General features: G+C 37.4%; 1 protein-coding gene across 8 annotated transcripts in view; it reads left to right on the top strand.

The window, feature by feature from the left end:
• Window positions 1-25,440, top strand: part of LOC143907632 (glutamate receptor ionotropic, kainate 2) — a 143,244-nt gene that overhangs the window by 99,732 nt on the left and 18,072 nt on the right. For 5 of the 8 annotated variants that reach the window (XM_077424506.1, XM_077424505.1, XM_077424510.1 and 2 more), the window contains 3 exons: window positions 21,191-21,292; window positions 21,389-21,490; window positions 21,936-22,139. The exons of 1 other annotated variant lie outside the window; for it this stretch is intronic. In XM_077424506.1, the coding sequence (XP_077280632.1) occupies window positions 21,191-21,292; window positions 21,389-21,490; window positions 21,936-22,139 (408 nt within the window). The remainder of the gene's footprint in view (window positions 1-21,190; window positions 21,293-21,388; window positions 21,491-21,935; window positions 22,140-25,440) is intronic. 2 more of the 8 variants (XM_077424512.1, XM_077424509.1) reach the window with 1 other exon arrangement.

The raw sequence follows: 25,440 nt of genomic DNA, 5'->3' as shown, positions 1-25,440 counted from the left end.
AGTGAAAGAAACAAAGATAGAACACCGAAGGGAAGCGGGAAAGAGAGGAATAAGGAGAGCGAAAACGAACGCGCCGCGTACTCTTTTCGCAATAACAAGAACTACAAGAATAATAAAAATCGCCTCATGCTCTCTATAGAGAAGAAAATGATAGCCGTTAATGCCCGCACATTTTTAAGGAAACACCTTTCGCAATTAGAGTTGCGGCATTCGCAGATGAAAGGAAACGCGTGCGACGAATGCCCGGGTTAGGTACTGTGCAGAACTGTGAACCAACCGTCGCGCCACTTTAAGAGCACGACAAACATCGCGTGCACTAGCTCTGCATGGTTTGTTGTTCCGCAAGCGAAATAACATCGCATACTTCGGCACAATGCGACCGTCCGCGTTTGCTGCGCAATGTCTTCTCGCTGCCCACCTACATCCATAATTAGTTAAGTTTATCTTCTACCCTTTAGCTCCTCTTTAGTTACTGGCCTGACCATCTTCAGGCGGAGGAAAGGCCCTACGAGAGGATTAAGGCTTTGCCGTTGTCCGTAATATCTCGTCTCTTCCCGACTTCCAGCGCGAGCCTCTTCCCTCCTCTCGCCGATCGAACGCGCCGATTACCACCCGGGCGCGATCATTAATTTAATAGCGCCGCAGCAGCAAGATTCCAATAGCGGTCGGATGGCCTCTAATCGACCTGGAGATATTTGCGCCGCTGTCCTCCGCCGACGCGACGCTGGAATTCCGGCATAGCATCAGACATGCCGACGCAGTTTAGATGATGACGTTGAATACGTCAAAAATGAATTAACGACGCCACGCCCACAGCGTCGAGATATATGTGTCCATCTTATACGTCAGCGAGGCTAATAAATATCATCTGATACGCGATATAGCTCGTACGAACGGCATGTGGCAATCAGCTGATTACACATTCGCTCGTGAATGCAGCTGTCCGCGATATGTTTGTGTGTAACTGCGATACTGGAGACAATGCGAGTAACGCTGGAGTGCTCATATAGAACTTCCTTAGGCTAAGAGGATACGAGAGATTTCGTGTAAAATCTTTAGTTCATTAATTAATTACTGAGATACCTTAAACGTTGATATTTTATCGATACGTTAAAAATATTGAAAATTTTATTGTAATTATCGGAGAAACTTTTTTTTTTACGCTAACTGGATCCTCCTTTCTTGAAACTTTTATTTTATTGTTACTTACGAAGAGATATTTAAAGCTGTTGTTCTTGCAAGAATATTACGAGAAATGTCAATCCGAATAAAATTTTGAGAAATTGAAACACTTCGGAAAACTCGATATTATTATTTTTGCTTATTGCGCGACTGGAAATATTCGAAAGTGGAACATGCTTATAACCTCCGATGTATCTATAATGTCATCCTCTTTTTCTCTTCCTGATCACAAAAGTGTCACGCGACAGCGTCGTGCAACTATTTGGCGATCTTCCGAGAGTTTTTATTGCTGAATTAGCTATTTCGCATTGTTTGATCTCGCGCCTTTCAAGGATCTTCGGTCCACTTGTATAGAGATTTTGGCATGCGCGTTGGACTCTTGCTTATTTCGTCGGCATTATCCTACTTTCTTACCCCAATTTAGCCCGGCAGTATCCCTGGCTACAAAAGCAAACGTTAAGTGGGTCGTCGGATTAAAATCTGTCCACTCGCCAAATTTCCCATAAATAAGTTAAACGAATATCGCGCGCGACGGTGACCGGATTGTTGAGGCGCCAAGTAGCGTGGCCTAAGTTTTCGCCGACTCCTAGCATGCTTTTTACGTATTCTATTTATAGCGAGGCATTTACAGTCTCATTTAAATATATATACATAAGATAAAATGCTTCAAAATAATCCGTGTTCTTTTAATGATAGATTTTAATCAATTTGAAGTAAGTATTTTTTTTTAGCGAACTATGAAAGGAACTCATAATTGCAACTTTCTTAGTTTTTTACATCATACAATTTTATATATCTCTCTCTAATTTTTTTTAATCTTAAAAACTTTACTAATATAATTTTTATTTAAAATTAAATGAAGAACGCGTAAGTTTTATTAGCTGTTTGATTTCTTGAAGTTTATTTCACAAAATTCTTCTTCTTTAATTGCTTATAGTTTGAGAATTATTGATACCTCGACATTTTAATTAAGAAAAAATCAATTCACCAAAGAGATCATTGTTGGTTTCGAAATTTCCTGTATATATCTGCGTCCTTGCGTACACTCAACTCTGTTTAATTAAATCTTAACCGAGCGTATTCCGTTTAATTTAACGCCGGTGCTTTGCGCATTCCGCTTTTTCAGACTCGCTTCCGAAAAATTGTTCATCCCCCGTCGTTCATAAAATTAGAAATCGCGGTCGTATATCCTCCGTAAGATTACGGTAATAGAAGTTATTCGTAGAAATTTCAAATATGTGATGACTCTTTTATCTTAAATAAAGCGTAAAGACACGATTTCCAACGTGACGTGCGACAGCGTTTCTCTTTAAATTCGTAACAAGTAAATTGGATGTATTTTACACAAAGGACGAGTTATCTCGGTAGAGCTTTTATAGTAAAGCGTCACATAAAGTTTAAGATATAAAAGTTCAAAACAGTCTTGGCGTAAAAACAAAGTCTTTGTAAAAAATAAACTTAATAAAATTTAATCAAAATACTTTGTCGAGAAAAAAATTAATTTTAAAATAAATATTAAAATTTATATGAATTACTATTTTATTATAAAAATATAAAGAATTGTTACAATAAAATTTTTTGTATAGAAAGTACACAAAATTAATATTTATATAAAGAAAGAGTAGAAAAAACACTGTATTAATATTATTATATTTTGATTTTAAAATAAAATTAATATTTGTTTTCAATTAATTATATTTTATTTAAAAATTTTATATTAAATTATTAAATTACATTAAATTATACAATCATATTTTTCATTTTAAGTTAAATTAAAGTTACATTTTTAATTTTGAAAATAAATTGCAATCCCAGGAATATTGTATCGATAGTATAAATCGCTTCGTAATCGAAAATTGAACTGCGAGTGCACATTTCGCGGTATTCGTAATTTGCGCTGCTTTATCTTCACTTTGCTAATACTATCGAATTGATCCAAAATACGAGCAGAAACATATCCTCGCGATACGGTTGCGTATGTATAAGTATCATACGGGCCACTGTTTGCACGAGTTGCCTAATATAAATAAATATTCGCTGGTTTACAAGCGAAAATGGGATCGCAATTATTGCTAAATTTTGCGATATTCCGCAATTACCCATGTTTATCTGCGAACGTGCCAATGCATGCTGCATCTAATCCAGGCAGAGAATTGTATGAAGTGCACTTTATTCATTACTTATAATGAATAAAACGTATTAAACATATGATAAAATAAGAAATGCAAAAATGATACAATTTTTAATTAATGGAAGAAAAAATCAATATCGATAACGTATAGAATTTGAAATATAATAGTATCTAAATAATAATTATACACCATTTTACATTTTAAATATTATGTACATAGATATTAAAAAACTTGTCACTTTTTATGTCAAATTTTCACAGCTCCTCTAGACTAGATTATAGCCATCTATTTTTATATTGTGCAAAAAACGTATTGTATTTTCAATTTTCTTACAAATTTCTCTGTAACAACGTCACAGAACGCAGCCGAATACTACTATTTTTCACAACTAATTAATGCAGCGTACGATGAAAACGAAATTCTTCGCGCTCGTAACGTTCATATCTTTACGATTCAGCGGGCAGAAATTTGTTCATGGCGGCAGAGCCGGTCTGGCGCGCGTTACAATTGCACGCTGGTCGGCCTTTTATTATCTTCCTCCATATATATGCATGCCGCTCGCATCTCCAACACTACGATTTTACCTTGCAATTGCCTTTACAGTCCACCATTGCAACGGCATTTTTGCATTCGAGAAAATATTTTTTGTACCGTGTATTCTTCTATGCACATAAAAATCTGCTTTATATCATCTTGTCATACCAATTTTTGAAATATTAAACCAATCCCGTATTTGTACATTAATTATTATTTATTAAATATACATTGTATATAAATTTATTTAAAGAGATTTATACATATTTTATTTATATATGATAGACAGCTTTGATATACATATATCTGTTACATTAATCGTAGACCTGCAGCCCGATATATTTTTTTAGATTTATCTTTCTGCTTCGACAATATATATATATAGTGTGCATATATATTATATATATATATATATATATATATTCCATAGTAAATTTAAACGCGTGTTTCATTGTGTATAATTGCCAACAAGCTCGAAATGCGTTCGTGCGAATGACAAATCCGACAGGCGAATCGATCATTCTCCCGTACCAGTTTCAACGTTATCCCGGCTGTATCTTCGCCGATTCTCTGGCTTTTGCTCTATCGTCGCGTATCTCGCACGGTGTTTAAATGTGATTTGAAATTTATACTCAATTTAATTCTCTTTATTAACTATTCTAAGAATATACAGTATATTTACTCGTTGATCGTTACCACGACTTTCAAGAAAAACTGCTTATCTTTTGACGAAAAGTCACTTACCTTAAAAAATATTCACATATAACAAATTCACAGGCTGTATTCATATATGTATATTGTTTGTTGTTTACGTGAAGCGGTGGATTGACCCGCAACGTAAATTACACTCTAGAAATACACAAGGAACAATCTTATTAAGAACCGGATATTGATTATGTAAAAAAAAGGAATATTTATAATCATTGAGTTAAAAAAAAAGAAATTAATTTAGCTTTCAATTTTATACAAAGATATTTGCTGCTTAACCTGTACGCAAAGAAACTTTTCTTTCGAAAACGCTAACCCTGTCCTATTATTACGTTTTCTATTTATCAGTAGTACAGTTAGATATCTCATTTTTTTAGCGCATCAATTTTTTAAATTGGATTACCTTTTAATCAAACCAAGAGGTAACACACGTATATTTTTTGCATACGATGTGAAAATTCAAAAGGATTTATTCGGAAGATAAAAGCCACATTTTTTGCGTGGATAGCCGGACATCGGGGTTTTTAAAATATTGTTTTTTCATATTACTGGATTTTTGTTATAAGAGCTAGCGTGTAAACCATTATCGAGTAAATGGAATTATCGCACGCACAATTGATTTCTAACCATTATTATGCTATTGTCGAATTACCGAACAATTTTATCAGCGATTTTCGATAACAAGAGCAACGATTGTACTCGTTCTGTTGGGCGTTTCCTAATATTCCGCCAACATTCCGCCTCGCGCACGCTGGATGTTTAACCACCCAGGATTCACAGTTTTAATGAAAACAAAATACGCAATGCAGAATGCGAAAATATCGAATGCACGAAAAGCACATATGTATACTGTTGCGGTTATCGATCCAAGCGTATGTTAAAATTGTGGACATGTGTTTTTCTACCATGCCATATTCCACGTCATACCAACCTTCTTCATCTTCGCCAATGCATCCACAAGCTTATGCAATGTTTTGGATGACCGCTTACCAAAATTGCTCTCCGTTATGCTCCGCTACCTATCGCAACCTCATCCCTTTCAGTGCTTCTCTTTTTTATCTTTTTCTGTTTACTCCTGTTGATACTTGCCTTCTTTCTCTCTGGCATCGTTACTCTATTTTCCATTTTTTCTGCTCAGAAATTTCAGAATCTGCATATTTCTCTCGTAAATAATTGAATATATCAATTTTTTTAGTAAAAAAGTTTTTTATTTATTGACAGAAAAATCTCTATTTTCCACAGAGAAGATAAAAATTTCTCGCAAATATTTTTGGATGCGAGATCTGGAGTTGAGTTTTATTTTGTTAAGATTTTCAGTTGTCTGATGTGCCATATGGTCAGATGTCTGATGTATATAATTTTATTATTAGTATTATGCGCAAATTTTGAAAAATTATTTTATTGTTTGGCGGAAACGGATTGTAAATTAACGATTTTTGCATTCATCAGAGTGTTAACGTCCCGCGTGGGATGGATCCACGTTGACGGTTCAATTACTCGCGCATAGAGGCAGAGATTTTCCTTAAGTGATTAGAATATCTATTCTTCGCGCCATTGCCCTAAGCCGGTCTGTGACGGCTCTTAAATCCTCCTAGGATTTAGATAGCGCTCGCTCGGACGCGTCGTAACGTGCCGGATTTGCAGGGACGCGGATACCGTCGAGTCAAATTATTGCTCTCATTCTACTTGCTCGCGCGTAATAGGCTGTATAACGCGATTAATATCGCTCATAAAAGCGCTTGTCGAGAGATAGAGCGGTCTGAAGAGATTACACACGCCAGCGCCGTAACGCGCGCGCTCGGCTACTTGATCTTTGTATGTTGGGCATTGCACACACGCGGCGCGAGAGAGAGACCATACATTACTTAATCATATTATGCAGTGAACTTATTTCGCGGAATATATCATGGATATTAACTCTCAAAAGAATGAAAAGTATAGTGCCCAGCGGAACAAAGTAGTGATAAAACAATGTACTTTCGCGTTAACGATGTACACGGATTTTCCAGTAGCAGTCCTCGTTCCGACTCGCGAAGGTCATCATAAATGCAATTAACGTTATCGTGAACATTATTTTACGTGTTTGCGTCGACGACTTCTTTCCTTAATTGTTTTTTTTTTCATACAGCGCGAAACAGTTTTCTTCAAGATTCAGGCTCGCGTCGGATCACAGATCGGAATCACAGCGATTCTTCTCTAGATAAAGAGTGTTGTTTGTACGCTCATATTTATGATCTTCGCGCTCGCTTTGCAATGCTAATGGCAGCCGGCTGGCATTTAGTTAGATAACATTTGGAAACGCGCCAGGCGTAACCGGGGCTTCCTCGACGCGCGGTCACTTGCCGCTATTAACAATACCCAGCGCGTACAATAGTCGATATTCAATTTCAGGACATTCGTGCGCGCGTGCACGAACGACACCGACGTCAAAATTCTGCAGCGCGTATCAGATTCTACGGCAAATGCAGTACGCGCGGTAAAACGTGCCCTTTTACGAGACATTTTTTAATGGATTTTTTTTTGTTGACTCTACGACATTCGACTAACGCCGTTGCCGTACTTTACGACATTTCTGATAACTGAAACGAGGTAATACGCTTCCACGGCGTACAAACAGAACGATCCAACAATGGCGCTTTTCGAGGAAAAAGTTGTAACACAATCAGGACTGTGTGTTTAATAAAATAGTACGCGTCATGTATTTTATTATTATAAACGATAGTTAATTTTCTAATTAACTAATGTTAATGAAAAACCAGTTAATTTTATCACGACTATGTCAATAATTGTAGTCGATAACTGCAAATTTGCATTTTTTTTCAAATAAATAACTTTACTAATTGCGAGATGCGCGTGTGGAGGATTCCACCGGCCGGTTTTCCTTCCTAGTTTACAAACGTTCCCGCGAGTGACGTTATCGAGGATTCGTTCTTACGAACGTATACGGCCGTCCTACCTTGGCAGCGAGGAATGTCCCAAGGCGAAGCTCGAAATTGCCGCGCCGGTATAACCGAGTTAGTTTCTGTTCCCTAATAGGGCATTTCAGCATTCTGCTAAATCCTTGCTGGAACGACATTATGCTTCCGGCCAAGTGGCTTAATTGAACCGAACGAGAAATAATTGCCGTGGCAAAGCCGCGCGCGAGATATGGTGTCGCGCGAATGGGAAATGCACCTCTGACCGGAGCGCTCCCATCGGCAATAATCTTCCAAATTCCGTGAAAATACAGGCGTATTATCGCAGAAAGAGACGTCTAAACGACTCGAGAATCGCCACCGGGAAATGAAAAAAAATTCCGATACGGATATTGTTATAAAATTAATATTAATATTAATATCGTCTAATAATTCAACACGATTAAAGTAAATATCTAATAATTATTAATTTGCGATGTATCATCATCCACTAGCTATTACAATATCGACATCCCGCCAATCAACGTCCTGTCTAGACGTTAATTGCTCTGATGCCAATGCAATTGACAGTGCGGTAATTTCTCACTGCAGATCACATTCGCGAGACTGACATTCGCCAATAACACAGTTTCTCGCCCAGCGCCGTTGTTTACCGCGGCATAATTGGGGATGTAATTAATAAGGTATTTGCTTTAGGGCAAGCGAGCGCGAAGAGTCGTACGGCAAAGCGCGGTAGTGGTAAACGAGCTTCCCTGTTTTTTATCACGACCGGAAACACAACGAGACACCACCGTGAAGTATTAGGAGTCTCGCCGAGGGAAGGAAAGCGCTTGATTAATCGCGGGAGCACAGGGAGACTGAAAGCACGAAGACAAGATTACACCGTGGCGAGGACTCGCTGACTTTTCCCCTAATTAAACGTTCGTAGATAAGCCGCGCTCTCTTGCAGTTTATACGCTCGGCATGAACGCGCGAGACCGCTGCCCGTTGCGCGAGGAGCGAAAATGTGTTCCGGAACATACATTCGGGAAGAACGGAAGGAAGGGACATTGTTGTTAAATAATTTATTGCACGATTTAAATGCGCGCGTCCTGCTAGACACATCAGCCATTAACTTCTCGACCGTGCCCCGTCCGTGCCACGGGCTGAAGGCGAATCGGTGCCTAATATCGCGTGACTATAATGTCTAAACTATAATGACGTACCGCGTATAGTCGCCTTACAACCTGTTGAATACGGAATTGCTTGCGTCAAAATTTATGACAGAGTAAAAATGCGTGATAAATTACCTAATTCACTTTGGGGACTATGAAGTAGTCAAAGCTCAAATTCACTTTTTGGATAATTAAATGCGCTGGCTTTAATTAAATTACACGAGTGAAAATTACACGCGGGTCTTCGTAATATTACAAAATGTAATATCAACTTCAAAATATCACACCGCGCATCATCTCCATTTTTGCGGCGGCGTCAAGAAAATATACTGGCGACATATGCGCACCGCAGACTTATTCCTTTCTTGGAAAAAAGGGCGTGATTAAGGCTGCCGCGGTAATTAGGTGTTCACGTTCGGGCGGTTTACCGCTTAATTTAGCCGCGGTTTCTTTCGTACGTACCGTAATACTTTTTAAAGGTCGTTTACGGCCTTACAGCGTCCCAACGGCCATTCCTGTCAGGAACACTGGAAGTTGTCCTCCGTTGTTTCACGACTTGGTCCAAGTTCGTAGCTTTAACTGGGGCAGGGACGGGTCCATTAATTTACGGCCGTACTTTGTTATCCCTAGTTCCATTTTCAATTCCGTAAGAACCGATCCGCGCTCGCTGGAATAAGTCGACACCGAACGACACTTTAATTAATTCATCTTCGTTCGCAGAAAAGATTATAAATCGTTAAACGGTGATTTTATATTAATGAAAACTGAAAGCAGAATTAATAAAAGAGAATTGCAATTGACTGCTTGCGTTTGACTGCTAATAAACTTATACTGTTCACGCCTTGACGGACAAGAGACGTATGTATTCGAACAGAATAGTTATTGGGCGGAGATTGAAAACTATGAATAAAAACTCGTAACTGAACTAAAGCCCGCGTAATATTTCACTCCTTGTCAAAACCGATATATGAAACTGAATTTATTTATTGTATTGAGGCTCTCTCTCTCTTTCTTTTCCTCTTAAATCGATATTTATGTATGCGATCGCTGTGAAACATTGTTTCCACAATTAAAAATTGCTCAATTTTGATAGCTTGTATAGTTTCTATTATATTCCTAACATCATCAATATGTGAAAATATCTTTCTACAATACCCTCAGTCATTATTATCAATATATATACGACTGCGGTAGAAAGAGCTATTTTATATTTATAGCTCTGTTTGTAAATGCCACGAAAAAGTATCGACTTTTCGATTACGTAACAAAAGAATTCATCCTTTGCGGATGAAACGATCAACTTTCCATTTTTGTTCGTTTCTGTAAGCTTTCACTCAATTTTATACGAGTCAAGCTCGATTGATTCCTACCTTGTCTGATGCGAGGCGATTCTATCGTGTCTGCTATCCCATCGATCTTATTTAATTTTCAAATGGATCTGCCGAGAATCTTAAATCGCTCAAGGAGATTGAAAGTAATCCTTATTATACAAGATCAACGCGCGAGTTTGCAACTCTCTCGAACTGCTTCACTCTCGAGTTAGGTATCTGAATTATTTGAATTCGAGAAATCGAGTATTTTAAAAGTGTCGGAAGAGATTCTCGTCGCAGCAATTATTTTCGGGTGCGATGTACCCGCATTCGGCATCACAAACGACAGCTAATTCTCGATTCCTAAAGCAACGTGAATTTCTATTATCAGAATTTTGGCTTTATTTGATTGCACTCGATATAACGCCGCCGAAAATTATTCGATAAATTGCGAATTTTCCGGAGAGCGCAATCGTATATCCAAGGTAATACGGCCGTATCAAAATTTGAGCGACGAGTATACGAGAATCATATCGTGTGTACATACCGAATAATTTGTTCCGAATGTTTCGTCACACGGAATATAATCGTGATAAAAATTTTTAAAAACGTATCGAGAACGAAGAGCCATAATCATCGGCACAATTTCCAATATCATCCATTTATATTTTATCGAATATATATTAATCAGACACGAGAGAGATAGTCAAATTAAATTATATATATATTAAAATCGTCTGATTAATATATAAATGGATAATCATTATACATAGAACAAGGTATATGTGTAATGTTTTTTATTATTAAATAAATTATTAAAAAAATAAAATTATACTTCTATCAAATACAGTGACATAATATTAGCATATGTAAATAAAAACTCATAGTTCTATAAATATCTTTTTAAAATAATAATGTCTCATAGCTGGCATAAAACATGTAAAGCGAGATATTTCCAATTTTGTACCATTTCTTTAATTCTTTCTGACTTTGCGAGGTTGCGTACATTTTAGCGAGGCTTTCATCTAATATAGCTTTTCGCTGCAACTGCAAATATGCACTTCATCTGCAAAACGAAGTTTCGCGAGAGAGAGAGAGAGAGAGAGAGAGAGAGAGAGAGAGAGAGAGAGAGAGAGAGAGAGAGAGGTACACTATCTCGTCACGTACATGATTGAAGTATAAGTGTTTAAATTTAGCGATACGGTGACTTCCTTCGCTCCGCGCCGGAGAAACTTCAACTTTTCTTGCTAGATATGAATACCTGCTTACCTGCTACTTTCTGTGTATCTTCGTGCAATCTTCATCTCTTTTTCCGAGATAAATATTCCCTTTCATTTCGCGTACAAACACAAAAGCAAATAACGTCATTTATAAACGCGTCATTAAATTTTCATACTATTAAGAATGTTCTATCTATGCACACGCTTTGTATTATCACGTATGTGATATTCTGTTCTTTCACCTTCGGGCAGAAAGAAAAAAGAAAAATTCTCTTGCGCGAGAGAGAAATAAACGACTTTCTGGCAGGATCGTGACTTTTTACGCGGTACCGAGAGAGCTCAACCTGTCGGCGTGACATTGGCGAGGAAAAGTGTTAAATCATATACATATATATATATATATATATATATATATATATATATATACAGGGTGTCAGAAATAAAAGTATCCAGCCGAATGACTGGGGTAGATTGGGTCAACTGAAGAGAAAAGTCGTATACCATTTTGCAAAATTCGCAATAGTTAACGAGTTATTAAATAAAACGTCTGAGCGAATGCGCGCACAAGGAGCGATAGAGGCGGGCCTCGGCGGCTGGCTGGCACCGTGCCCGGCGCGCGGCGAGCGGTGGGGGTCGAGAGACGAGTGGCGAGCGGGGCGCGGCGCGGCGCGGCGAACGTCGAGCGACAGATGTTATACACTGCGGCGAAAAAGTATTAGAGCCAGCCCATACTAAACTTACGATAATTCCTTCGCGTAAACGGGATTTTGTAGTAACTTACAATAATTTAGTCCGCGTAAACGAGTAAATTATCGTAAGTTACTACAGAAGTAACGCGCTCGCGTAAACGTAGTAACAGTAGGTAGCACACGTATTGCATAGGCATTGCCGTAACGTCTTACGCCTTAGATAATATTAATTAGTTTAGCTTGAATTATGTGTAATAAAAACATTTAATTTTAGTAAATTTAATTATTTTGCATGTCAAAGTTTACGAGGTTTACCACAAGCCTTACTTTAACTTTTGTTTATGTTATAATAACTTTAATGGTGCGTGTCCACCTGCGAGTAAAACTCTCGAGAGTAGCTCTCCAGATTGATTCTCGCAAATGGACATATTCCTAAAGAGTACCTATAACGGAGAATGAATCGCAGCTCTCGGCGAGCGAACTTTTCAAGACCTAAGTCGCAAATCGACACGACGTTATTTTACTCTCGGAGATCAGCTCGCCAAGCTCGAACGCTGTTCGTATTTTGAGAGCTACATGATGACACAAAGGAACTTATTGAATAATGCGGAAATCATGAACCATTGTAGAATACTACTGTGACAGAAATAAAAGTTTTTTTAATTTTTATGTTTTGCGAAAAATTCATAATTTAAAGAATTAGATAAGAATATTTTTAATACATTCTCTTATTACATGGTCAATAATTAGTAACACTTTAGTTTACATACTTTGCACGTTTTAGTTACAGCGTTGAAATTAAATACATTTTTACATCGCGAATTAAGTACATTAAAAAAAAAATTATTTAATATTTACATGTAAAAATCTAACATCAAGATATTTCGCAAACAGAAAACTAAATAATAATATCGCACTATGTATTCCACTTCACAATTTGTAAGTCTGTAGAAACTTTTAATTGTTGGGAATCTTCAATCTTAAGCTCTCTAATTTAGAGCAGATCCGACACCTGCGATCAATCCATTGCTTGACCCAGAAGGTCTTTTTGTTGTTATTTAACACCCTTTTTCTTTTTAAAATAATGCTAGCTACTATAGTAGCCGCAAGTCTCTTCGTTTACGCCCAGTGAACACATTTTATAACGGCAATATAACACAGAAATTACATGTAATATCACAATGTTATTCTTGTGATATATAAGGGCTACATAACATGGAAGTAACATGCAATTTAACATTTGTTATATGCAGGTAATATAATGTTATACATTTTTTTGCGTTACAGTTATGTAACAAAAATTGTGTAATTGTTACGTAACACGTTTGTATCAATGTTAGTATAACTAGTAATATTCTGGTAATATTATAATGGGGTTGTAACAGAATAACATACAATATAAGACTGTTGATTTGCTTACTGCTCACGTTTTTTTATGTGCCCAGGCTCTTAAACCCTGCATTGTTTTATTTGCTAGAGCTAATAATGATCTGCGCTTTTCATCATATAAATTTTTAATTGTTTTTAAATATATATATTTGTTTGGAAGGTTTAATATTGTGCAGAGGCCTTTTAGTTTGCCTTAAGGCAAAAATTATAATTTACAAAATACATAATTTATAATTAATAATTATTAATAATTTACAAGATATTTATAATTTATATGATCAATTTATATAATCCGGGTATCCATCCATATCGGTAAATAACGTAATTAATCATCATGATGCATATTACCTTTACATGTACCAATTTAGTAGAATACATTCACGTACTGCTTCTATGTACATATAATAGATATAATGTCAATATTAAAAATTTGGGCAGCTATATACTCTTTTTAAACTTAATTTGTTTCTTAAGATGATTTTTGAAAAATTATATACATATTTGCGCTGGTTGTGACATATGTAGACTACATATAACACTTATATCAAATTCAGAAGTAGTCTACCACGTAAGGCAGTTAGCTCACGATCCAGAGGTCCCGAGTTCGAATCCGACCAAGGTAAGTGTGTTTTTTAAATACGAGAAAATATTTATAATCATAGACTGCATCTTAAGAAACAAATTTAGTTATAAATTGGTAATAAAATTTCAAAAAAAAATAATTTTTTTTACGCTTATTATTACAGATAGTATAGCAGTTGGTGTAACTATTACGTAATAGTTAAATAACACGTTATGTAACATGTTATATTGCTGAGTCGGAAATTATAATTTACATGTAAGTTGCATGTAACACTCTGGCGGATATNACCTGTTATATTCGGTTACATTGCCGTTGCATTGCTGCTATATTACTGTGTTCACTGGGCGAGACATTATAATGTCACCACTCTCAGAGATCGACTAAAAAAGTACGTAAGTGGACTGTAATGGACAGTAAGTGACACTGTCCATTTGAGAGTAATTTTTCTGACATTGTATTCTCGCGAGCATCTCGCGAGAATCCGAAGAGTATTTTTTCGGAGAGTTCTCTCAAAACCGTATCCACTTACGTATTTTTTTAGTTGATGTCTGAGAGTGGTGACATCATAATGTCGCGTAAACGAAAAAACTTGCGGCTGCTATAGTGACTAGCATTATTTTAAAAAGGAAAAGGGCGATCATGGCGCAGAAAGATATGCGCTGCTCTAACGAGCTGAAGATCCGAGTTCAAATCCGACCGAAAATTGTCCGCGGTTTTTATTTGATCGCCACCTCTCGGAAGGGTTAATGGCAACCCGCCGAGAGTGTATCTCTAAGAAAGCAGAAGGGAGGCCTCGGATTTTATACAGGCCGAACTTCAGGAGGCTATGGCTTGAACTTGAGCTATAGTGCCGTTGAAACAACAAAAAGACCTTCTGGGTCAAGCAATGGATTGATCGCAGGTGTACATTTGGTGCTGGATCTGCTTTAATTAGAGAGCTTGAGATTGAAGACTCCTAACAATAAAAAGTTTCTGCAGACTTACAAGTTGTGAAGTGTAATACATAGTGCGATATTATTATTTAGTTTTCAGTTTGCGAAATACCTTGATGTTAGATTTTTACATGTAAATATTTAATAATTTTTTTTTTAATGTACTTAATTTGCGATGTAAAAATGTATTTAATTTCAACGCTGTAACTAAAACGTGCAAAGTATGTAAAACTAAAGTGTTACTAATTATTGACCATGTAATAAGCAGAGAATGTATTAAAAATATTCTTATCTAATTCTTTAAATTATGAATTTTTCGCACTTTATTCGCAAAACATAAAAATTAAAAAAACTTTTATTTCTGTCACAGTAGTATTCTACAATGGTTCATGATTTCCGCATTATTCAATAAGTTCCTTTGTGTCATCATGTAGCTCTCAAAATACGAACAGCGTTCGAGCTTGGCCAGCTGATCTCCGAGAGTAAAATAACGTCGTGTCGATTTGCGACTTAGGTCTTGAAAAGTTCGCTCGCCGAGGGCTGCGATTCATTCTCCGTTATAGGTACTCTTTAGGAATATGTCCATTTGCGAGAATCAATCTGGAGAGCTACTCTCGAGAGTTTTACTCGCAGGTGGACACGCACCATTAAAGTTATTATAACATAAACAAAAGTTAAAGTAAGGCTTGTGGTAAACCTCGTAAACTTTGACATGCAAAATAATTAAATTTACTAAAATTAAATGTTTTTATTACACATAATTCAAGCTAAACTAATTAATATTATCTAAGGCGTAAGACGTTACGGCAATGCCTATGCAATACGTGTGCTACCTACTGTTACTACGTTTACGCGAGCGCGTTACTTCTGTAGTAACTTACGATAATTCACTCGTTTACGCGGAGTAAATTATTGTAAGTTACTACAAAATCCCGTTTACGCGAAGGAATTATCGTAAGTTTAGTATGGGCTGGCTCTAATACTTTTTCGTCGCAGTGTATAACATCTGTCGCTCGACGTTCGCCGCGCCGCGCCGCGCCCCGCTCGCCGCTCTTCTCTCGACCCCCACCGCTCGCCGCGCGCCGGGCACGGTGCCAGCCCAGCCAGCCGCCGAGGCCCGCCTCTATCGCTCCTTGTGCGCGCATTCGCTCAGACGTTTTATTTAATAACTCGTTAACTATTGCGAATTTTGCAAAATGGTATACGACTTTTCTCTTCAGTTTGACCCAATCTACCCCAGTTATTCGGCTGGATACTTTTATTTCTGACACCCTGTATATATATATATATATATATGTTCGCCCGCCCGAGACTCCCTTGAGTTTGGGCGAGAAGACGTTTATTATGCATGGAGTCGACCTTGACTTAAGAAACGACGGTCGATCCAGGTATCAGTATCGTTCTATTGAGATCGAAACCAGGTTGATGAAGCACGCGCACGGATCAGCGAGATTACGCATAGGCAACATCACGGATGTATTGGTCGGCGTGAAACTGGAGATCGACACGCCGTATGCCGAAAGACCAAACGAGGGCAAATTAGACTTTTTCGTAGACTGCTCCGCTAACGCTACACCGGCATTCGAAGGCAAAGGCGGGGACGATTTGGCGACCGAGATAAGTAACGTCCCTTCCATGGCTTATCAGACGCCAGATGCCTTCGATTTGAAACAGCTGTGTATAATACCTCATAAGAAGTGTTGGAAAATGTACGTGGACATCTTGATCCTTCAATGCGGCGGAAATCATATATATGTAATATATATGTAATATATATGTAATATAATATGTAATATATATGTAATATGTAATATAATATAATCATATATATATAATATATATAGGGTGTGTGTTTAGTAACTGCCCATCCAACGAAGTTCGCTGTTCTTTTCTATAATGCTCTTCTTTTCATTTCTTTTTTACTTGCTACTTTTTATTCTCTTTGCGATTTACGAGAGTGAACTTTCTTGCCAAAACTTTATTTTTGGAACGCGAAAATTTAATCCATTTTCATTACGGAAGTAAATGCATAAATCAAGCGAAGTTAAGTATAGTATCGACAATTAGAGTTACATATATGCGCGTGAACGTAAAGTGACCGCGGTTACTGATTGCTGCGAAAATGTACCGCGCAGCGTTTTTCCGCTCGTTCGGCAATAACTTGGTTGTAGCGTAAGTTCACCCGTGATGAATAATTTACTAATGGGATTGTTTTATCCATTCGTGCGAATCTACAACTATTGCTCAACGAATCGCAACATTATACAAATAAACGAATCTTGATATATAAAGATATAATACAATAATTAATTACCCTTACAAAGCTTCATTAATTAAATGTCAAACGGCTTGCGCGTATCTTAAAGGGAACCGTAAACGCATCTTGTTGTTATACAGAGAAAAAAATGATGTTGCATCAACAGCATTAGTCTAATTGGAAATAATCTTGTTAATTCAATAACAATATTAGTGAAACAGTACTTATTTTACTATAAAAGAAATACTTATTTTATTATACAACAAAGCATGACGTATATATTGAATTAACAAGATTATTTCCAATTAGACTAATGGTGTTGATACAACATTATTTTATTTTTTCCTCCGTGTAGTATAATTTATTACTATCATCCGTAATAGAATTTCGAAGGTGTAAAATATATCAAATTTCTTTCGCTGCGTCCTGATTTCACTGAATAGCATTTCTGCTTTTGCTGATGCGTGATACGAGATCTGTTTGCCGGTCGCGCCATCACGTGCTCTATATATGAGTCCAAAATGTGCCACGAGATTCGTGCCGGCGCGACGCGTTTCGCTTTTAAGACGACTTCTCATATTCCGCTCGCGTGGGCCAGGATATACGCGACACGACGCGGGACTCGCGAGGAGGACACACAATGATAAAAGTCGTCGTTGCCGTCGTCGTCGTCGCGCCACGTCCGTCCATGAAAAGGGATTTTCTCGCGGACAAAAGGAGTGTCCTCCGTAATAACAATTTACAATTATCCCGATGCTACGTACGGCGAGCAACCGTCGCGTCGCGTCGCGTCGCGTCGTCGCCGTTACTCCGCGACGTTTCTTCGTGCCGCGCGGAAGAGAGGCACTCTCGGATTTGAGTCACGCCCGACAATCCGTGGTAACTTCCGCTTTGGCTTTAATTAGACCCGCCGCGCCGCGAAAACGAAACTGTGCCCGGCAGTTGCATGCTATAGGGATATCGCGTTGAATTTATCGATCGTTTATTTCGGCCGCACTCGCACCTGAATTTTAATCGGCGTAATAAAGAGAATTGAAGCTGTCAGACTGCGAGAATTTTTGCGGTATACCGTTGTTTTATTGGAAATGGCAAGAAGTTACAGGAGCATATATGCGGATAGATGTGACATTGTTTATTTTATTAAATTGTCATAAGGCACGTTTAAATGCGCGTGAAGCGGTATTTAGCAGTCGCGGTTTGCGAACTGTCATAACATTTTACATTTACATTCATTTATGCAATAGCATAATTTACATGTTATGAATATTTTATGAGGACACCGGTGTAATATATTTAAAACATGCGATGTTGCTAATTTAGTACAATGTCGCTTTTCATACGTTAATTTCACACTTTATGGTTACGCGCTGACGAAAAATCTGGTGGACAGTAAACTCAGCTGCATTCGCGAAAAATATAAAACTAATGTAAAAGAATGTAGTCATAAATGTGATGCGATTGTATATGTATAGGTTGCTTTGGTGTAGGAGTATGCATCGCGTAACTTTCAAGTCGACTAACGAAAGAACCACAACTTAGAAAGGGCCACATTAATAGTTTTACTTTAAGAGAGACCGAAGATAAATGGTATATTATAATATTTCTTGCCTTTCTGTTAAAAAAAAATGAACGTGGGATTATTGCGTGGCAGTCGGAATCATGAATTATTTCTTGGCAAAAGTTGCTGCTTAACGAAGTAATCAAACTTTAGGTTCGCGTTTACCTTGCTCCCGCCTCATTTTCCGTTTCTATGCATTCTATTCTTGCATTATTCCGCAAAAACAAAACGCTATCGAGGAAATTTCCACTCTCGTATTTTCGGTTTTGCACATATTTATTCAAATAATACGCATTATTCAAAAGCCCATGTTTTTATTACACTTCGATTTAGTGTTACGACATAATGTACATATATTTTTGCTCGAATCGAAGATTAGAAAAAGGCGAAGGACGATTTCTACGACCGCAAGAATAAGCTGAAAATTTTTTTTATCTGCAGGCATTGTTTGCTGTCTGAGTTTTATTGTAAGGTGCATATCCTGCACATATTGAGTATAGGTAATCCCAAGAGCATCAACAAAATCTGTAGTTTAGTTTTTTATGTTGAAAAAACATATATAATTAAAATATATCATATGACAAAAACTGTATTGTATTTCTTGCGACACAAACTGCATTAAAGTATATATGCATATATTTTTATACACAGTCGTTTTTCCATTTTCTCTTTTTACGATAAAAGCTCTTATATTTTAATTTAATGTTTTGCGGTTTAGCAAACGTATCGGTTATTTTGCACGTACAGGACAAATAAAAATATTACAGTTATGAAATTTTAGTTTGTTGTTATAAAAAGTTGTAATTTTCTCGGATAACAAAAAGTCATTCCACAGAAGGGTATGAGAGTAGTTAAAATATAATATCATAATAAATACTTGAATTCTAAGCTGCAATTTTAATTAAACACTAGAGAGAAGGCGTTTACATATAAACTACATATGTATAAATATGTGTATAAATATATCAGCATTTAATACGTAAAATGTTATAAAAAATTGCCCAATTTTTTAGATCCATTTTTTTTAATCCTCCGGTAAACATTAATCCTTTCTATTTCGAGGATTAAGTGATTTTTCTTTGACGATAGTTACTATGTATTATACTTGCATTCACTTCAAGCTTTGTCTCGAAACAAGAGAGAAGTCGAAAATGTTAAAAATTCTTTCAAATGATATTGCCGATTGTACGAAAGATATGCTCGACTTCGACGAGCTTCTTCGTTCCGAAGAAGTTTATGCGTTCCGTGATCTCCGCCAGAACTATACGTATCCATCTGCCTCGTCTCTTTTCCTCGCTAATATCCCGTCACTCTCTTAATATCGCTCAATCGTCGATAGCCCCGTAGATATCCCAGGCATCTTACCGGAAGCCGGTGAATATGACCTGCCCGAATAGCGTACGAGTGGCGTAAGATCTTTGGAAAAGGAGGCTTTAACGACTTTACGAGATTCACGCGCACGTAAGCGGTAACGACTTTCTAAGTGCGAAAATTTTTAAGGCAACCGGGAAAATTTCTAAGCCGGTAATACGGCCACTAGCCGTTAGTCAAACTACCACCCGAGTTTTGTCTTCGCGCCGGAAGACACTGCTGCTGATGCGCGCCGAGATTGAGAGATTTACGCCGACGATGCACATCCGTCTTGCATCGCATTTTAATGTAGTTCGCAGTTTATGTGGAGCACGTAAGAAAATCTTCTTCCCGTCTCAGTTAACCTGCCATTATAATAGCACAACGCTTTATTTCAGACACACCTTATCTCGCAATATTAGAATAAAAATTTACAATTTTATCTTGTCTTCAAAAAAATGTCCTTTCGAGTGTGTTTCCGACCGAAACAATCTTTTTTTAATTTTGGCCAAAACCCGAAACGAATATTCGGTTACTTATGTCTCAATTTCGGCTGAAACCGAAATCGAAAACCGAGACTTTCGTGGGAATCCTAAAAAGCTCATATGTATATACGCGCGCACATATATAGCTTTTTCTTTATACGGTAAAAAAACATGTTATATTTGAGTGGATTTCTATTCGTGTAGAAATTTTCGTGTTAAATTTTTAACATATATACGCTGGTGTGTTAATGTGACATTGTCATTGTGATGTTATTTTGACTTTTGTTACAATTCCATTACCACAATAATCTGTAGTATGCCATATATTATCCATAGTATCTACCGCAGTCATATATAATTTCAATAATAACAATAAATTTCAAAACATAAAATAAAAATATTTTCTAAACCAGTCTTCGGAAAATATTTTTATTTTACATGTGGAAAATAAACAGTTTCGGCTATGTCGCCGAAACTCCTGTTCAATTGCGCCCGAAACCGAAACTTCGATTTTTGGCCGAAACTGAAACCGAAACCGAATTTTTGGTCGGAACTCTACTGACATTGCTACATTTAAACTTTAAATTACTTAAATCGAATTTCGTTTATCAGTACAATAAGCAATGCTCCAATGAGAGTGTTCCATATACATGTTCAACAAACTGCCTGTTATTTCAAGTTCAATCTACTGAATATGCCGTCGCGCCAAACGCGGAATAAGGTTGACGAATTCATGCATGCAACATAGAGAGCACTCTCACGAACGCGAATCCGCAACGATTTTTGTTGCAGGTCGAGATGAAAGGAATCTCCGGACCTATTGAATTTAAAGAAGGCCGCAGAATTCAGTTTAAATTGGATCTGCTGAAACTGAAACAGCACTCGCTCGTCAAGGTACGTCGTGACCTTACCGTAAGCAAAACAGGAAGCGTGTGTTGGAAGAACGACGCGAATATCAAAATGGTTATATAACATTATATGCGAAACTAGGTCGGCGAATGGCGTCCCGGCGCCGGCGTCAACGTCACAGACACCGCAGCCTTTTTCGAGCCTAGCATTGGGAATGTAACTCTGATTGTGATCACTATACTGGTGAGTTATGCCGAGTCGGCGTCAAATGTGCACTTTGTCGCGCAATAACTTTTACCGTTATTCGTTTCTCATGTTAAAACGGCAAGGAAGTTAATATCTTAAGGGAGACTTTTTATGTCTTTACGTAAATCTACGCACGTTTCACTGCAAGATTATGCGACATTTGGACACGCATAGCTATAAGGAATTATATTCAAATATATTCATAATAACTTCTGCTCCCTAAAACAAAAACAACTCTCCGGCCATCGCCATACCACCCATTTTGGTAGAATCGAGCGAGAAACGCGCGATATAGCCTGGTTGAAGGTTTCTCGATATGGTCGGCGCCAACGTGTCTCGTCATAAATTCGCGTTTACGCCGCGCGCCGCGGCGGTCTCAAAACGCTTTCCGTTATTCTTGCATGAATCCCCCGGGTTTCGCGTGTCTCGGCGTCGGATGCAGGAGACGCCGTACGTGATGATGCGCCACGAAAAGAACTACACCGGGAACTCGCGATTTTATGGTTTTTGCGTGGACCTTCTGGCGGCGGTGGCGAGGGAGGTGGGCTTCTCGTACCGGCTGGAGCTGGTGCCGGACAGGAAATACGGCGCGCGGGACCCGGAGACCGGCGAGTGGAACGGCATCGTCCGAGAGCTCATGCGACATGTATGATTTGGTTTGTTTGTTTCATTTCTCGCATCTCTGTCTGATACACGATCCCCCGTCCTAAACACCCGCTCACGTAATCGCTAGAGAATCGCTGGAGAGATCTCACGTTGGACGCTGCTTCCAGCTGTTTCAGTATAACCGAAGGAGGTTTTACTTTGTTACCTGAAATTACATTACCTTAGATTAAAATAGATTTCATCGTATTGACTGTTGCGTTAGAAATTTAAATCGATTGTTGTAGCTCGACGATACGTCGTGGCTGACCAATATACGTGCTTGCACTACTGTGAATGTTGCCTCGATAATAAATTAAAACTCCGTTAATTAACGGCTCAGTACACAATCGCATCAGTATAATAGCATTTAATGGTAGAAATATAAACAGTATTAGTTCGTTGTTTGTAAAATTCTTTAGCTTGTAAAAACATAAGCGTAAGTAATAAGATTATCCCGTCTGTAGTCCCATCTGTATTTTGTTTCAATCCAATATTTTGGATACAATTACGATTTGATTTATGTATCTAGTCGTGATATTTCTGTTATGTTTGATCAGTTGAATTTGTTCTCCTGGTAACTCATTATGATTGATTACCCTTACTCGTAGAATAAGGAGCTGCTCTTGTAAAGATAAATATCACAATACGACATAAATGTCGTAATGCGCGCGGCGATGGCAACTCGCAAATACCAATCGATATGAAATAAGATCGTAAATCAATGAATGATCGCGTCAAGTTGTTTATTGATTACGCTCCTTAGCGTAAACACCGCATCACATAGCGTCACGGAATTCGTCAGCGTCGTCAATTTACGTAGATTTCGGTTACCTAATTACGCCAATTTTTTTTACGATCCTACCCACCGACATACTTCGCAAAGAATTCTCATCTTTGTTAGAAAGTGGGAAATAATGATTTTACTCTCCAATGTTATTTATTATTATTTTTTAATGAGTTCTTTTCAATGAGTTCTGGATAATGTGAGAGACAAAAATGGTGGATTCGGTGAAACGAATCATTTAATGCATATTTTCCAATAATGGGATAGCATTCTTTATTTATATTTGACGCGTATAAATAATTTGAATGTGAATAGAAAATTCTCTTCCTATAAAGCAAATCAATTTATTTAGACGAGGAAAACATCGTGTACCAATACGATTGATGCCAAACGAGTCATCAAATATGATGTATATATACGTAACTCTCAATGCAGATACAAAGATCAACATACAGCCAATGCTTTTAACGGATTTTTCCTTAATTAAAAATAGCAGCAGATAGAATGCTTGGCGAACGTGAAATGTAGTTTATTAATAACGATTTTATTAACGATGAATATCAATTATATAAACGCAATATAATATAACCGCAAATATAAACGAAAATATAAACGCAAATAAAATGTATTTCTCGTATATAAAAAGCTAACAGTATTTTATATATAAATTCCGTAATATCACAATGAAATCGTGCATTTATCAAAATACAATGAATGTTTTGCACAGCACATGGACTTGTAAACTTCTTTTTATATATTTTTCTGAAGCAACGTCTTGAAAATGATTCATAAATTTTTTATTCATATATATTGATTAATTATTTTTAATAAATATGAAAACTTTCTTCTTCGGGGGGGGGCTGTGAGTCTTTAATAATTACGCATTTCGTCGATACTTGCGTGAATGCGTATCGCTTTATATCCGCGGGCGCGTTGAAATTTGTCGGGCCCCTCTCTTCTCCTTAAATCTTTCACGCTTTTACGGCTTCACGTACTTTTTCGCTTTATTCAAGAGATTCATGCATTATTCAAAAGAGAGTTAAAAGTGGCCTTATAGCTTCCATTAAGTTGGCTTAAATTAATTTTATATCTCATTTTCTGTCTTCTAGATTGCGTGTACGGACTTTAGCAGTCTGCGCTCGCGGAGGTGTGCCATATTAAGTAATTATTCATGAACGCGCCGACTGTTAAATCCGTCTTCTCTTAATCCACGCGTACGATAAGTCAAGTCATTTCTTCGTTTCACGCGATATTTTCGTATTCTTTACGTCGAATACGAAAGTCGAATTACGATAAATATTTGCCGCACGAATCCATTCCGCAAGAAATAATTTCTCTCGCTAAGACTTTTACTCCCATAACTACGTATGTATGCTAATTTTTCATTTTTGTTTTCGTGCGCGCATTCGTGCAACTTATGTGGATTAAATCTTACGTTTGAATTTTCCAGTTCTTTCCATGCATATGTATACGTACGTATGCATAACAATTTTTTACAAACGGATGTAAAACCTAGGCTCAAACAGCATACGAATGAAATATGTGTGCGTTCTCGCCTCTCTCGTTTGAATCCCGTGTCACAAAGATAACAATATTAAATAAGCGAGGATGTCGAGGATAAAAATATTAATAATTTAAAATGTTATAAAATTTTATAAAATGATATAAAATGTGTTGAACAATTAACGCGCTCTCTTTTTCCCGTCTCTTTCTTTTTTCTAAAACGCCGCTTTTTAACGCAGCTTAATTAATGCGTTCTAAATTCTGTGTATAGGCAGTATGCGGTTAATCCGGTCGAAATTCTCATATGCAGCTCGTAAATACCAAATCCGCTCGGCGCGCGTACCCTCTAATTAAATCTCTCGCGTTTCCGCCGCGGCGCAGTCACCGGCCCCATTTTCATCTAAAATGGCGAAAAGCTTCATGAAGTGAAGCTACTTTATTGCATTTCAAGAAGCCGATTTGAATTTAAATTTAAATCTAGACCCCCGCGCGCGCGCGCGCACCTACATCTTCGGCTCGCCACACCTGAATATACGACGACCGCGCGATAACGCTCGCACCTGTGGGTAGAGAGAGGTATAGCATCTTTTTGTCTATATTTTCATTTATTTATCGTGAGAATAATATTTGCCCGGTAGAACGAAAGCTCTCGCTCGTTGTACGTTTGTTCGCCTCTCCCATACGTGCGCAATTATCGGAATTCTTTGGATAATTTTTCTCGTTCTCGCTGTCCTGTATTCGCCCGTATCAACGTTTTATCAAATGTTTATATAATCCATCGTTTCTGCACGCGAGATACACATTCTGAATTTGATGAGAAGTTTCCTACGTTTTTCATTTGTTATATGTGACGATGCTGGATGAGATTTGTTATCATGTGCGAAGAGCGGGAAAATTATTTAATGATAATTATTGTGAAAAATTAATGAAATACAATTAAAAATCCATCAATCAAAAGATATAAATTGTTAATTTGAAAGAAATCAACTTATTCCAAATTTTCTTTGTTTCGATT

Source organism: Temnothorax americanus, unplaced genomic scaffold, assembly GCF_048541705.1.
Source record: "Temnothorax americanus isolate GAGA-0224 unplaced genomic scaffold, ASM4854170v1 Scaffold85, whole genome shotgun sequence".
NCBI lineage: Eukaryota > Metazoa > Arthropoda > Insecta > Hymenoptera > Formicidae > Temnothorax > Temnothorax americanus.
Note: the sequence above shows the minus strand (reverse complement) of the source record. Positions and strands in the feature narration are given on the sequence as shown.